This window comes from Macrobrachium nipponense, chromosome 3, assembly GCF_015104395.2.
Source record: "Macrobrachium nipponense isolate FS-2020 chromosome 3, ASM1510439v2, whole genome shotgun sequence".
NCBI lineage: Eukaryota > Metazoa > Arthropoda > Malacostraca > Decapoda > Palaemonidae > Macrobrachium > Macrobrachium nipponense.
In genome coordinates, this window is record NC_087202.1 from 68,361,814 (window position 1) to 68,379,313 (window position 17,500).

The 17,500-nt window shown below is 36.1% G+C and overlaps 2 protein-coding genes across 3 annotated transcripts in view; one reads left to right on the forward strand and one right to left on the reverse strand.

Moving 5' to 3' along the window:
- The window catches only part of LOC135221793 (putative uncharacterized protein DDB_G0279653), a 98,247-nt gene that overhangs the window by 12,037 nt on the left and 68,710 nt on the right, over positions 1-17,500 (forward strand). The gene's annotated exons all lie outside the window — the stretch shown is intronic.
- On the reverse strand, positions 82-16,491 carry LOC135221794 (microtubule-associated serine/threonine-protein kinase 2-like). Its single transcript, XM_064259648.1, is given in 17 exon segments — positions 82-271; positions 388-554; positions 2,892-3,052; positions 3,204-3,556; positions 3,819-4,031; positions 4,175-4,416; positions 4,646-4,920; positions 5,195-5,426; positions 5,556-5,783; positions 6,303-6,378; positions 9,510-9,539; positions 10,942-11,168; positions 11,429-11,574; positions 12,552-12,663; positions 14,168-14,550; positions 14,553-14,662; positions 16,254-16,491. Coding segments are annotated over 17 exon segments (3,228 nt in total). The 5' UTR covers positions 16,352-16,491; the 3' UTR covers positions 82-96.

The following is a 17,500-nucleotide window of genomic DNA, read 5'->3' on the forward strand; positions in this document are numbered from 1 at the left end:
GGACAATCTAAAACTAAGAGAACAGAAAAGTGAAGGCTCAAAACAGTATGTGCAGAAGAGAGAAATGTAATTAATAAAGGAAAAAACTGGTTTTAATCAATACCTTAATAAATCTTCTTCCCCTGATATTGAAAATCTTGGTAAGGACTCTTTTGAGTGGGAGTGAAGTCGGCGTCTTCTCTGGACCTGAGGTGAGACATCTTCACTTTCTGTCTGGGATGACTCAGGAGTACTCTGGCAAACAGGAACTCCTTCTAGCTTACCTCTTGTTCTGAACCAGAAAATGAAAAATTAAAATAGCATACATTACTTTCAATAAGTATGGTATTTCGCAATTATGCATCATTATACACAGGATAAAAAACATTGCATATAATTTTAACTTACACATCAGGGGTTGCAGGAAGATCTCTGTTCTCTGTATCAGGAGTATTGGTGGATGACTCAAGAGTTGAACGAGAGGATTCAGACTGGTCACTATGCCCCGAATCCCCTCTGGACACACTACCTCTTCCATCACCCTCCGTGGGTGGAGTTTCATTAGACTGTTCAGTCTGTAAAAAAAATAGAAAAAAAAAGAACTAATTTTAAAAAGTACATTCTATCAATTTATGTGCAGTTGACAATTTGAGAGAGAGAGAGAGTTTTAGAGAGAGAGAGGAGAGAGAGGAGAGAGAGAGAGAGGAAGAGAGAGAGAGAGAGAGAGAGAGAGAGAGAGAGAGCGCTTATACCCAAGTAATTTAATAGTTTTATCACATAAAAAGGGATTTTGACGAAGGAAAATTCTATTTTCTGGGGAAGACCTGTGTTGCCTGGTGAAAAGTTCCTGTAGCTCACTTTTCTAGTATAGAATAGATCCTATCTATACCAGAGAAAAAAGTTAGCAAAGTATGCCGAGTTACTACCTTCGCGCGAGCAAAACCAAAGGGTGTCGGGTATAAAGTACAAGGCAAGTGGAAGCCACTATTCACAGGTTTTGTTTTCTGCCAATTAGAAAATTCCTTTCCAAAATCCCTCTCACGGTAAGAGCCGTTGCAACGGTTACTCCTCCTTCCTCGCTCTCGCTACTACTACCCGACTCGCGCGCCATCTGCATTCCTGTTTTTAGCTTTGAGACAAAGTGCACACTTTTTGCTAAGCTCCCAAGATTTGCTTTACATTTACGATGTCGGCTGCAGAACTTCCTCCTTCTTCCAAGTTGAGTATTCTGATTTATGTTTTCGTAATGTATATAGTTGCGGGGCCTCCCAAATTGGCCTTCGGCCCCTTAGAAATGTATTAGGGGGTCGTCAGCGTGTCCGCCATTTCAGGAGCATCATCAGAACGCGTGTAACTTTGGTACACATATTTCCCTTTTAACTTTAACTGAGATCAAAAAAATTTTATGCATACAGTCATCAGACGTATCTTATATTATGTGCTTAATGATTATCCCAGTTAGAATGGGTTCGGAGAGAGGTCTAACGCGCTCGTGACGTCCTCTGGGGTTTAAAGAAAGGTTGATTAGTTATGGTCTAGTCGCCCCAACCCGCGCCCCAGCTTTCTCATGAGCGGGTTAGTGCCTATCTTGGCATAATATTTCCATATTGTACATGTAAAATCGTTAGGCTACTAGTAGCCTATCGCAATTATCGCGGGGGAGCAGAGAGAGAGGTTTCTGTCTCCCTCTCCCGGTGTAGCATGTGCATGAGTTATTGTTTAAAACAAACCAAATAGATGTTCAAGTATACAAGTTATTTCATATTACTGATTGGGTTGGAAGAGTTGCTTTCCGCCCCCTTTCTGGCTTAAAATCGACCATGGAAAATGACAAAAAAATTGCAGTAATTTGTGAACATTTATAATACGATAATATGACAATACAATATAATATACAGTATCTGGATACATTAAGTAAAACACGTTTTATTTACTTTAAATATGTGTGCACTTTGACTTTTTTAAATGGCCACTATCAGTGTAACACTTGACAGCATAACTAAGCCTAATGTTTACACACATTTGGTAGCTCAGGTCACTTCTGGTATCATGCATACTCCTAAAATGAATTTTCACATCAAGCAGGACCAGAAATGGCTTAAGGAATTGTTAACCTGTGGTGATAATAGCGAGCAGAAAATTAATTTAGCTAGATGCAAACAAGCACATGTACACACACAATAGCTAATTACAAGAACTGATCTTTCTGCGGAGTACCGTGAGCCAAGAATATGATCACAATCATGAAAAATAAAGAAACAAGGCTGTGACTGTTGTTGAAGGAATAAAAAAAAATGACAAAACACTTTAAAACACTTGAGGAAGTATGAAAAGGGTTTTGATCTGGATAAATGAAAAATAGCGCATAGTAGTATTTCTGAGGCCACCATTGTTGAAAAAACACAATGTAAAATAAAGTTACTATACACAGTAAATATTTATGTTAAATCTAATTCTTGTTTTTTTTTATACATTATTAAGTTGTATAAATGTAAAATACAAGCCCACCTTCATAAAAATGCCTTTTAAAATGACCGTGGCTGGGGTAGTCTGGTACGTATGAATTCACTTGACATTATTCTTCATGAAAAAAATTTGTTTTGTAAGCATAATTTTGGGCACTAGCTTTATGTGTCACAATATGAAATGATGCGAATGGTAGTTCTCCAACTCCAGCAAATGAGTTTTGCATTTGTACGTACCCTATACACACGATGCATTCATGTTTTAGTGTTGTAAAAATAAAGTGAGAAAAACTCAACCATAAAGAGCAAAAATGTGTGACCAACAAAATCAGAGTAGGTATTATGCTTTAAAAATGCATTACAGATAGCGAAATGAAAACAACAAGCTTTAATTTCCATTTCAGAACAAGACTGGATTTTAGTTAAAATCTTAAATGAAGACATAACCTGGAAGCTCGTAATCAGTTCTGGTGTATCTGTAGAATGTGTACTGGCAATTCTGTGATACCTTGGAGAACATGAGGAAAATGAGGGGAAAGCTCCTCCTTCTGGCTCACCCCCTTCTTCACTGTCTTCTTCCAATTCATGATTGTAACGATCAAGGCGTGCTGAAAGAATAAAATTGGTATTAACAAATCATATGCATACATACATACTGTAAACTTGCTTTTTAAAATTACTGTACACAACTGTTATACTGTTATAAAGCAAAAAAGGTAAAATTAAAAAAACAGTACCCAACATTATCACCCAACGTACTGTCAAAGTAACTTGTATCTTCATCATGGTCCAACTGAGGTACAAATTCTGCCTTCATTCTTAAGAGAGAATCCCAGTCAATACTCAGGAAGAATATGTGTTCTTTAACCTCCAACGCCCCACCAACTGTTCCTAAACGATCTAGGGGCGAGTGGTGCAGTAACGCAGTGATCAAGTCTTTAGCTTCTTCTGGGACCATCCCTTCATCTTCACTTGGCCATTCTATATCGTCATTTACCGTATGAGCAAAAAGTTCCTCTGGTGTATCTCCAAAGAATGGGACACATCCAATGAGAAATTCATATAATATTACTCCCATAGCCCACCAATCAACTGGTTTTCCATATCCTTGCCTATGAAAAAAAAAGAAGTTTAATTTAGTAACATTTCATGAGTAAGGTAATTTGATTAAACATGGTGTACAAAGCAATATGCAAACTATCTCAAGAGAGACCAGAAACGACATAAATTATATCTGTTACATAAAATTAGTCTGTTATAATGCTGCAAAATAACCAACTTCAACTTCAATCCAAATATAAAAAAAACACTGAAAAATACAAGTCCAGTCAAAATTTGCTTATCTCTATGGCCAACTCACAATTCCCTACTCACCTCAGTATAACCTCTGGAGCAATGTATTCGGGTGTGCCAAACACTTGCTTATCTGAAAACTGCCTGGTCTCTTTATCAATGTACCCTTCATAAAGGTTAGTTGCCAAGGACATTAATCCCATCTTACTTAAACCAAAGTCAGTGAGCTTAATGTGCCCAAGAGCAGTTATCAATAAGTTGTCTGGTTTTAAATCCCTATGTACAATTCCATAGCTGGAAAAATAAAAATATACATAATTAGAATTCTTCATCATAAACAGATTATCTAACACAGGTTGCAAACGAAATTATACATCAATGTTCATGCAGTAAGGCCAATTAATTCATGGAAAGGTTAAATTCTTCTGAAGTTTTACCTGTGCAAGTGTACTACTATCTGCCAAGAACTGTCTTCTGCCAAATAAAAGTAGAATTTTTTGCCCCATACCTCAGGTGGCAAGGGACCCATATTCTTCAGAAGTGTGGCACAATCTCCTCCTTCTACATACTCCATGACAAGACATAAATGACGCTTGGTCTCAAAGCTACAGATCATCGACACCACAAAAGGATTATCAGTAAAACTCATGATATCTCTCTCATTGAAGACTTGCTCAACCTTAAAGAATGAAAAGTACATACATAAATTTACATATGAAACTGGTATATGGTAAAATACTGCTTAAAGTATTCTTAATTTTTCATTTCAAGTTTTTTTTTTTTAAGAAACTATAAGTTTGCAAAGATATCATTCCCTACACACTGACGTCTCCCTTATGACTGGCTAGTATCTAAGGGATCTGATTTCATGAAACCAATTTTCACATAAAGGAATGTATTTAACAAACCTGGTTTCTCAGCATGAGATTGTGTTTGCTGATCTTCTTCATGGCAAAGCGCTCCTTAGTAATTTTGTGTCTAACAAGGTACACTGCTCCGTAAGCTCCATTAGATATAAGCTTGACATTTTCATACTCCTCCTCTTTAGGAGTAGGTTTAGAAGGTGTGGAAGACTGTTCAGGAGAAAATTCAGATGAAGTTTTGCTGACACTGCCAGCTGCACTCTTGTCACTAGATAAGCTCTCTTCTAAGGGACAGCCAACTGTCAGATCATCACTCAATTCTGAAAGGTTTCATTAATTTAAACCATAGAAAATTTGAGTAAGTCAAATAACTTTTTCTTTCAGACTTACTAGTTTAATTTGCACAATTCTGTACAGCCAACCTGAGAAAATAACAAAACCAAACTAAGAAACTTCAAAGAATTCACAATTTAATCTTATTAAGAATTTGTATACAGTTATGGTAAAAGTTTGAAGTTTTTCCCTTTTCAATAATCAGTGAACTTAATTCCTTACACAAAACTCTACACTGTTATTCAACAAAACTTTCCTTACCTGCTAAGGGGTCTCTGTTGAGACCCAGTTTTGTTATAATATACTGAGGGATGTCAGTCTTGATTCCTTGGTTTGTTCTTGCCTGACCCTCTGCTTGTTCAAGCAAATGATAAAATTCTTCTGGATCAAACTCCAAACACTCAAGAAGTCTTGCTGGTCTTGAAACTATCAGTAATAGCTTTTTAATCAGAGATGTCAAGTGGGCTGCAGCATCTGGTGATTTCTCTCGGGTCTGGGAAAAGGTTGATCATTGATATGTTAACAGACTTTACTTTTTCACAGAAAAACATACAATCAAAATAGTGTATATGGTGCCACAAAAGAATCTGTAGCTTTATGATGGAGGATATATTGCACCTACCTCTGACAAAAGCTTCTCAAGGTTCTCTGACAGTTCATAGAAGTATCTGCTGGTAATCAACTTTTCTTGTGACTTTTGAAGACAATCTTTAGCCATTTCCAGAACTTGGTGATGTACAAAACGAGCAATTGCTACAGAATCTTGCGCTATATCAGGACTTCCCTGTACTTCTAAAGATTTATTGTCCTCTATGAAAGTCAGTAATCTTTCTTCCATCTGCTGTGTGGCCTGTCAGAAAAACATGAGATTAGCAATGGTCTGTCATAAAAACATGAGATTAGCAATAAGAGCTATATTTAAATTCTGACTATATGAAAACTCTTGAATTACCTAAGTAAACTATTTCTCTAAAAAGTGAACTACGTATTTGAACTTACATTTCTGACCAATTCACAATTCTACAAAACTTGACAAATATTAGGCAAATAACTATGTTAAAGAAAAACTGAAAATTTAGCATCATCAATCAAACTAGATTTTTATTTCATAGGAAAATTAAAATTTATTCTCAAAAAGTATACTCGACTACCTCCACATAAATTTTTACTCTTAAAACCACACTGAACCAAGATATCTTCAGAATTGCAAATTTGATAAAAAAATAAAAAAAATGGGGTTACTAAGACAACCAGGTAAGCCACTGTATGTGTAACTACATAGTGTAAAAGTGAAATTCTTAGTGACAATAATTTTCAATATTTCACTGATCAGAAAGAAAATAGCCTTCATTATTCATCCTTAACTTACCTTGGGGAAGCGTTCTTTGTACAATGTATTCATCATTATAATTTCATTGTCAACCACAGGAGATCGAATAGGACTACTGCATGTGGAAAAAGAGAAATGATTAATATGACTGTATTTTAACAATGAATTTTTCATTTTTATACTTTATATACAGTGAACAATTTTACTACTATGAATAAATTTTTTTTATAAATATCTTAAGAGATATCTTCTCTTTACCAGATGAAAATGCAAAACAATAAGGATAATATACAGTACTTAATAATTACATCAATACTTGTAACTATATAACAATTGAAAATATACAGTACTATCATGAAAAAATAAAGCAAATGACAAATCAGTGCAAGATAAACACAGGTGCAGACCAAACATAATATTAAAATAATCAGTAAAACCAAATATAAGTGAAATAAACAAAATACTTTAAATGGAACAAAGTATAAGCTAAATGAAGAGAAAATGTAAACCTTCATACAAATACAACCAATCAACATTTAAGCAATATACCTGATAAAAAAAAAGGTCTCTAGGAATATTTCTATTAAGATACTATGCAGTACAATATATAAAAACAAAATGCTTAGATGCTACATTGACCAATAACAATACTGTAACTTGTCTTGCTTTACTGTACAGCCTACCAACTGACTAACATCTATGGACAACACTAACAATTGATGTAATGATGCACTATTCAGAACTGTGGCACTGCACTAAACCACAGACTATTTGTCGCGGAACATTTGACATTTCATGACAAGTGACTCTGATTTCAAAATTTCACCATGACTATCAACACAAAGAAAATAATGAATGGAAAAGCTAGGAGAAGAGCAAAAGAATACATCTAGGAAGAGACATTCACAATCCTGAATCTCTTCTTTCAGGGCTTTAGGACAAGGCTCCAGCAAGTTAGGGGAAAAATAATTGGAAAGAAAGGAACCTAACACCTTTAAGTACAAAGTTGAAAAATGAGATAATTTTTTTCTGTAGTTGGTCTGCCTACTTTGTATCATGCAAGAAGAGCTTTATTGGCAACATATAAACCCCTCTAACACATGACCCAGATTAGGTGATAACACCTGATCCCCACACGCACGCGCGCACACTAAACATGAGGATTATAAGGAAGGTGAGCAGTACAACAAAGCTGGAAAGGAAAGTGCTCATCAATCTTTATTAACAGGAAATACTATTTAGGCATGACTTTTAAGTGTATTATAGATATATATAAATATACAGTACATATGCAATACATATAGTACATACACACATAAAGGTATATGCAAGTAGGTACGGGTGCTCCTTTCCTTAAGATGGGATTACCAAGAAACCCATCAGATGTGGAAATCATAAATTAAAAAAAGAATAACTTAACTGAATATCACAGTCTTACCTATCTTACCAAAAACATATTCACACTTGTAGCATGAAGCTGGGCAAAATTTCTAGTGAAATAACTTTTGAAAAAGTGAGGAATATCTATTATAATTTATTGAATACTGAAAAATATTTTTTCTATCTTAAGCTATCCTACCTTCACTGTGCATAGATCACTTACCCAAACCTACAGCAGGGTATATTTATGGAAAACAAGACCAAATCTACATTTAAATGTTGAATAATTTTAATTTTATCAAAAAATATCATGTAAGCCAAAGTATCCATTAGCTTTTCTGCAATACCCATTAGCAGCAGGCATGTCATCACCACCATGTGAACTTTCTAACTCAAAGACCTACTATGGCTTGGTCCTTGAGCTAAAGAGTATAGTTCTGACTGGTACGAAAATAATGCTTCAACATCAGGATACACAGGGCATAGATGGGATAAAGTTTCCACAATACCGTAACTTCTTTTGCTGTGCAAATAAAACAAGCTTAACAAACCAATTTTTCAAAAATCTTCATGCTAGCAAGGGTTTTTTGTTTTTGGTATAATAAACAAGGAGCATATGATTTCTTGCCTTCTTGAATGCTTTACACTCAGGAGAGAGAGAGAGAGAGAGAGAGAGAGAGAGAGAGAGAGAGAGAGAGAGAGAGAGAGAGAGAGAGAGAGAGAGAGAGAGAGAGAGAAAAAAAAAGTCCCAAATTATACTTCCATCTAAATCCAGCATTACAAGGTCTTGAACGCCTTGAATTCATGAATTTTCTCAGATTCTAGAAGAATGAAGATACATTCCAGTATTGTTTCCAGACCAAGCATGTTACATCATTAAATATATGACTTTGTAAAAATTTTCTCCAAAAACTACCTCCTTCTGTGTAGCTCTTCCATAAAAAAAAAACCAGCATTGTTGCCTCAGTGGTAACCTCCACATTCTGGAAATTATGACATCTTTTGCAGCACTGGAAATACTCATGACTTTCTGTAAACATTTGCTTGTATATTATCAAGAACATCAAGCATATGGCGATAGGCTAAGTAAGTAATATATGCTTAAGTAACTGATCTGTCATTTATTTAACAATCTCTTTCTTATAATGTCACTTGGCTGAGCTAGTTCCTGTAAAGATAGCACAAACACCGATGCTGATGATTTTACAGCAACACTGATCTGCTTCTTACCACTAATGACTGACAATGTCTTCAATTGTGAGTTCTAAGTCACATGCTTATTCATTACTGGCTTGCTGCTTTCAAGCTAAGTATCTTGAGTTCAAGTCTCCAAAGAAACTGAATACTTCTTTATTGTTTCACTAGAAAAAGAACGCATTTGTAGAGATTTCGATTGCAGAGAAAGTGGAAATTCAGTCTAACTAAACTTCTGTAGAACTTTTATTTAGTTGGTGAACATTAAAATTTCATTTAGTTTAATTTTCTTTCTCTAAAGGACTGTACAGGTAGTCATTTTCTGTTAAATGTACAGCATATCTAGGTAACCATTAAACAGCCAGCATTTTAAGAAATCCATCACTCCTCAGGTCCGGATGTTGCCAGATTTTTTAATGTCAACCTGTACTGCAAATCATAAACATGGGGGTACATAAAATCAGAACTTTTGCTGAAGTGTACTGCTATTACATGAAAGTCTTTGAAAAATCACAAGTTGGTAAATTTTAAGTCAAGGAGCACCTGTATAGAATATATATACCACTGTATAAATATATACACAAATAATTCCCTATGAGACAAAATTGTGGTGTGGCAGAACAACAGGCAAGCAGGGTCAAGGAAGAAGGATGGTGTATTCTCATATCTTACTCAAGTGTGGAGATGCACAGCCAGGCCAGACTAGAACCGCACAAGGTGAAGAAAAACAAACCAAAATTATTGGTCAAGTAACCAAAAAGATGATGTGTGTGTGCCACTAAAAGCAGCATTTAAATGTCAGCTGATTAAGCAAGTGAAGCAGCTGTCAAAACTGTACACAAGTGGCTCAATTACCCACAAAAAATAAAAATAAATTAATAAAAAATAAAAAAATAAAATAAAAAGCCAGAGAAAAATCAAGGCAATAGGATATGAAAAAAAAATTTTGAAGTCAAGAACACTTACTCAATTAACAAGAAAACAAAAACTGAATAGCTTCAACAATTCTGTAAAGGCACTTTGCAAAAAAATTATGACAACAGACTTGAGAAATTCATTTTCACTCAATACTGCCACAGTGGTAAAAGAAACTTGAAAAATTATTGAATCCTTGTTGAAAAAGTGTGTTGAATGGAGAGAGAAAAAAAGAATACAGTACTGTGTTAAGTGGCAACATTCGCAGATGGGATGGGTTTGTTAGATATCTCCAGGTGCAGGTTAAAACACTTTCTTTTACAGTGAACTGATATCTTTCCAAGCAAAGGGAGGGAGGGGGATAAAGAGGGAAATGTATCAATAGTTTCCTCAACTGCCTTAGGTGCCACATATATAATTGAAAAAAATTAGTTTCATCTATCATTAAAACAGCTATGGGCTCAAGGCAGGTCAGAGGAAAAGGAACACTTGGTGCTCTTCACATAAAAAATACAAGAGATTTTGGCCATGAAAAACAGTAAATTGGGCCCACTAATGACTATTATCTACTTTTGGATACAATGAACATCCATCAAGCATTGCCTAAACAAGAAAATTCTATCCTATTAAAAAATGCTAATACTTCTTTTGCTCAGGCTATGAAAATTTTGTTAGTTCCCAAATTTTCTTTGTGTCATTATAACAAGGAAATCAAATCCTATCATCCTAAAAAATTATTATACATCACCCTCTTCTCAAACACAGCTTCTTGGGTCATCAAAGGTTTTCTGTCAACTCATGAGAAGAGTAGTAGTTGTTTATCTTATAATACCACAAAGGTGGAATGGGAATTATGATCCTTTACATACTAGTGTAAAGTTGTCAAAAATTGAAAAATCCACCATACTGTACCATATTTTGAGAAAACCCAAAGTAAAAATTACACTGGCACGACTCCTGTAACATCAGCCATATATTTAAGGTAGTTTGATGCAAAAATTGCAAAAAGCCTTACACAAAGAAATGACAACTTTCAATAACCCAGGAAAAAATATTCCAAAACATATGACAATTGTCATAATTATACACGGTACTAAAGTATCTCTTGCTGACCATATGATTGACATAAATTAGCAATACATAACTTAATATAATATAGTACTATAAAAAAATTAAAGTTTGGTCATACCTGAGGGACCGTGAACGAGGACGATTCATGGGAGAGCGACGGCCATCTTCATCGATGGATGGGTTACTCTCCCCTGAGGAGAAATGACGGACGTGGGAATGTCGAAGCTCCTCAACAGCTGGAGAACCAGTGGCAGAAGCTGTGCCAGGCCCAGGGGCTTCACTACCCCCACTTGCTCCTGCCACAGCTCCAATTTGGTGCAGCCTTTCCTGACTTGAACACTGAGACTATAAAGGAAAGTCAGTCAGTTAGTACTTCTTATCCCCCATCAACAGTATGTTGCATGTAATTACCATAACCCTCAATTTCTACGTAAAAAGAGCCAAACCTTGAATCAATTGTGATTTGTACTTTGGTATGAAGGTGAAAACCTGACAGGTCAGCTGATATTAACTGTTAGTACGTAAATAGATTTTTCTAATTAATTTCTCCCGTTGTCAATGAGCACAGCTATGAAAAGAAGTCCTGTCCTCAATTATTCACTTACAGATACGTTAGAAGATCCGGGAGTGGTTCCATATCCTGAGGAAGGAAGAGATGCCACAGACCAACGGCGGCCATCTCGACTCTTGACTGGGGCAAAGGCAAAGTGCTGCAGAGGGGACATATTCCTAGGAGATTCCATAGGGCTACCTGTAAATCAAATCAGATTTCAGTAAAACTGCTATATTTTTAAGAATAAATCTTTAGTAAGAATAAAACCCCAGTGCATACACCAAATGGTTGCTGATGGGGTTTGTAAGACAGTCCCTGGTTATTGATGGGGGTTCCATTCCCAATGGCGGGACAATAACCGAATATTAGCAATAACAGTGCTGGTCCATGGTTATCTGAACCAAAAATCCAGTTATTGTCGTCGCTAGACAAGCACTGTAAAAACTGTGATTGCCGATAACCAGAGACTGCCAAGGATTTTCTTCAAAGTTTTCAAGCTATATAATGTCAAGTCAGTGTCATTTTAAAGCTGAGTATCAGTACTTTTTTGTAGTGTTAAAAAAATGAAGTAAAAACAAATAGTAGTGGGAACTCTTCACCTAGTTGTGAATAAAGAATTGACAAGCGCAAAGTAAATGAGATTTGTGGGTTTATTCTGCACTACAAAACTGCAGTAAATTCCTGTTTATGCCAGCTACTATGCAATCAAAACAAGAGATGCAAAAAATTTTTATGATTCCTGATTAAGAATGGCTTTAGTTATGTTCCTCTGACGTCATTTAAAACAAGTTACATTTAGGTGTCACTTTAAAGTTGCAGAGTTACCCTTAATTCTAATGTGATAAAAGAAACGTAGGGTCAAATTTAACAGGTCAAATGGGTGAAAATTTATCTGTAAAAAAGTCTTTGGTAAAAATAGTTTTTTTGGTTTTTGTCAGGCAATCTCTGATAAACTGCCTTTTGAGGTGGTATATATAAAAGTAGTTTATTGCTATTTATTTCAGCTACTGCAAGAAAAGGACTGAACATCTTTTCATATACCTATTCAATGGTTGACTTTGCTCTTGCAGCTGTTTAAGATCATTCAAAATTTTACTCACGCTATAACTTTTTCTCTCAACACAACAATGCATCAGGTAGATATTGTAATATTTATTCCAAATGCTGTAACTTACTCTGACTAAGGGGTGAGTGGCATCGTGGGAGGGTTGGAGAAGTTGTTGCAATGAAACTCTTCCTCTGACCAGGAGGCACCCGACTACCACGACGAACCAAACTCAGTTCCTTCTGTAAGCAAAGACCAAATTAGTTTCATATCCTGCATAAAAAAAAATCATAAATAATGTTTTTAATAATATTTATGTGCTTCAAAAAACTCATGTTGAAATTATTCCAAAAAAACATGATTTATAACTGATCATGTACAGTAACCATGAACAACTGCACATACGTACTACAATAAAAAAAAAAACAACACAGATTGATGTATACATAGCAATAAAGTAAAAAAAAAAAAAAAAAAAAAGCCATCCAATAATGTCAAAGAAAATGGGTTTTGTCTGGAGAAGTTTTATTAACAAATCTCAAAGAACAACAGATGTAATGGTAATCACTACGACATGAGATCAGTCTTAAACTTCTTGCAATTGAAAATATGAAATTTACCTAACATGACGCATATTGCTCTGGTCTTTCACTTTCCGTGATACATGAGGTATGGTACATAAAGGAGATATCTACTTTAACAGAAAGACAATAAGCTATTGGGGATATGATTACAACTACATTAACAAAGGACTTATCAAAAGGATATATCAAACAGGTAAAAAAAAAAATAAAAAAAAATCTTGCACATTTATACTAGTGATCTGCCCATGCTCGCAGTTATTATGCCATGTCAGGGCTGTCTCAAAATTTATTGAAGAGATGATTGCCTCACCAGTGCACGCGTGGTGTTTGAAAAAATTGCTTAAGTGATAAAACCTAACCATAGCCGACAATCAACAAAAGATTTAATGACATTTTGATCACCAAACCAATGGCAAACAAGTTATCGCTAAACAGTTCTATAATTAGCAAAGGATAAGACATGCTAAAAAAAAATAAAATAAAAGTAAGGGGAATCAGGCATTCAATAGTGGATCTTTAATCAATTTCCATTGAGGGTGACTGGAGGGAAAAAAAAAGAAAAAGAAAAAAAAAATAAAAAAAAAATCAAACCTAGCAATGTTAAATGTGTAAAGAGGAAGTAACCTAACCCCAAGGTTGTTTGTCTTACTCTTAAAGGAAAGAACTTCCCCTAATTGGTTCCTAGTTCTTGTAGAACTTGAAGATAAAAAGAAACTTGTATTGGTCTGTTGCTTCTTGACAGAGTGTCTGTCATGTTTTTCTTTTAAAATGGGACCAAGTGTATTCTCAATAAAAAGACCATAATAACTAGTTAAATTGCCTTGTGTTTACACAGTTTGGCCAGCTGTATTACTGCATTTACAACTCTCATTAAACAGAACCAACACAGGCAAAAAAAATCTGCTGGTCTATATACATATTACATTTACAAAAATCTACCTGTTTCACTCCTTGGATTCTTCACCTATTGTAAATAAAACATTAGTGTGATTATAATTACACATTTCTGAGAAAACCATGACTAAGGAATAAAAAGAAAAATGAGGAACAGAGTTAAGGAATTAGTCTAGGATAAAGCTAAGAGAACACAACACTGACTGTGTCGTGTCAAGATCTCTAACCAGTGACAGTTTGTTTGCCGCGCAGTGATAAACAGGTGTACCTTGAAATGCATAAGAGAGGTGACAGGGAGGGGAAGATGAAGGGCTGCCCTCGAGGCAGCCTGACGAAGAGTCGAGTCTGAGACTGAGCGGGACATCCCACGCCCTGTCATACCCACACCCGCAACCACTGACTCAGCGTCGGTGGCTCGGGGAGGTCTCAGGGGCGGCAGTTGATCGTCAGCCTCCCCAGTCACACTCGACCCGCCTCCTTCACCAGGCACAGATCCCGACCGCACCAACGGAGAAGGCCCGTGGGGCAACATGGGCGTATGGGCGGCCATGGGAGTGGCGGGGGTGGAACTGGGGTGCTGCTGCTGGTGGGGGTTAGGATGAGGAGGATGAGGTGTGGTAGTATAGTAATGCTGATGCCAAGTGCCCCCATGCAGTAGGCGCGGATGGGCGGAGGACCCAGCACTGGGGTGGGTGCCGGGGACGGCCGGCCGCCCACCACCATCACCGCGGAAGGAGAGGAGGGCGGCGTCCCATGAGGGCTGCTGAAGATGGTACAATAAATCAGAGTGTAAAACTATTATAGAAGTCCTGAACCCAAAGGGAGAGCCTGCAATAACACATGACGTTTCCGGCAACCGAAAATTTGATGGACGAAAATTACAAAATGTCTTGCATCAAAGTGTCAGTGATTCTTAGTCTACCGGCGTAAATAATAAAACATTGTTAAAAAAATCTACTCCGGTAAGTACTTTTCATGCATAAGTTTGGTTTAGCTGAAGAAGGGTCTCATAATTCCTAAGATGCTTTCCCTGAACTATACGTAAACTGTGAGTTACAAAACTGAAGATAACTCACGGCAAAGAGATACTAATATAAAAAAAAACTCCCGTGTTGACCAAAATAATTAATTTATACCTATATCGTAAGTATAAATCAAAGTCCTACAAACAAGGAAGATAAATATATGTAACAAATACATAAGATTTATAGTTAGCACTTGTGCACTGAGTCCCATTTTACATAGAATGCTTCACAAAAGTGGCAATAAAATTTGCAACAACTCTGTGATAAGGATTCATCAATGGCAATCAGGCAAAATCTACCGTAAGGCTTGGATAGAATATGCAAAACTGAGGCTACAAAACAAACAGGGTCAACTAAATCATACATTAGGAGGTTTAACGCAATGCGACTTGGTAATAAAAGGGTACACACTCTCTTCCCTCAAGCTTGCAATTTAACATTCACATATTACTATAGTTATGCAAGCATTGGCTTCTTTATACATTCAGTTTGTTATCATATGCGAAAGACAGAACATTTTTAAAGTCATCTATTACCCTATCCATTTACTGCAATTAGCTATGGGCAAGACCGCAATGAACATTTACGTTAACAACACTGATGCAACATAACTTTTATTTTGAAGTGTACAAAAGTCCAGGGACACAGCAATGATATTTAAGTGATAAATAGATAAGTCAGTAAGGTCTAAACCTGATCACTTACTCAGTTTAACTAAGCAGAAAAAACTACTCCTTTTTTCTAATAATTGTCAAGAAATTTTTTCAAACTGGATTTTCATTTTACTCATTAATGGTCTCCAAAACATTATCTATACTATAATTTTGTTCTTCTGCCAAAGAGCTCACAATCAAGAAAATCAACAATGTAATAATGCAGCAGAAATAAATGTACATTAAAAAAGCTATTGTATACCTTATATGATTATTACAAGCTTAAAATACAAATTTTAGGGAAGAGTGGTTTATGTTATTAAAACTGGAATATTTTTACTGTTGTCCCCCTACCAAAGAGATACGTTCGATTTTTTTTACTGGACCATGAACGAGCTACCCTCAACATTTACGACACACACGTTTCTATATGTTGAGAAAAATTAAATACCTCCTCACTATGTTGGAAAGGGCTAAAAAAAAACCACACATCATCGTTTCATTAAAAAAATCTTTTATAGAAAACAAATCCGATTCACTGCTGTCACCCAAAAACACCAAGAAGTTAATTAACTATAATGAGATGATTAGACACAAGTAAGAAGTTAATCCACAAGAGGTTAAGCACAAATCCAATCACGGGAAAGGGGTGGGGGTGGGGTAAAACCTCCCTTACCTGGTACCGACCACAGGAGTATGGGCTGTATGGCCGAAATCTGAAGAGGTGTTCGAATACCCATTCCAAGGTGGTTGTTTCCACAGGTTCGAACACATTTGGAACTTCGCAGAAAACACCCATTTTCTTTATGTCAGTCTGCAGGTTGCTTAACAAGGTGAAATGTCGGAATTTGGTGGTTCAGGTTTTTGTTTTTTGTGGTTCAGGTTTTTTCTTAATTAATCTTTTTTATTCGTACGAATCAATTGGGTTGCTGCTTTCCAAGGGAGATGGTATCACAATATCCTAATTGGTGAGGATATACTATCTATCAAGCACGAGATTTCTCAGAAAAAACAAACTTTCACAGTTCCGAGCCATTTCTATGGTGCCAATAAATTCTGTCATATGAAAAACACTTTCAGTTTTTAAACAAAACATGCCTGTAATGTCAGAAGTACTTTAGTTGACATCGACGAAATTTTCACTGATGACATTCAATGATGCACAATGATTACGACACTAATATATACTACTGATAAAATAATGTTGTAAGTGTTTACGTATTTGACAAGTTTCACTGCCTCCAACCGAGATTATAAGAAAAAAACGAAACTTCAAACAAAGAAACAATCATATACAAAATACTTGCGTACCTAGTACAAAACGGCATACAATCATACAATGCTGAGAATATATTTGTATCCAAGAGCTAAGAGTTAATATATACAGTGCTGTGTGTACAAGATGAAATGGGCCCGTGAAACCTTGCATACTCCAAACGAAGTCACATAATTCAGCATATATTAACGGTTGGCTAAGTATAATCCATCATAGATATTATATGAGAGAGAGAGAGAGAGAGAGAGAGAGAGAGAGAGAGAGAGAGAGAGAGAGAGAGAGAGAGAGAGATTCAGCTAAGCACTCAACTTTAACAAAGCCATCAAGATATGTCAACCCTCATTACCAAATGGTTTATCTAGACTACTGCAGAACGACACTCCTACAAAGAACGCCTAGTTACGGTGGTGAACCGAATACCCCTACAGACCCGCCGTCTCTCATCCATGGACGATCATTATTGTCCTGGAATGGGCTATGTTATAAAACAAATGGTCTCGATCGAAGCGACGAGTTTCCCATACCCTCATCTCGGGCTAAGCTATATATTTTTATCTCTGAGAGAGAGAGAGAGGAGAGTACGAAAATCATGATCAACATCCCACTTGATTTGACTATGGCTCCAAAAGTCCACTTTTTCTTCTGTT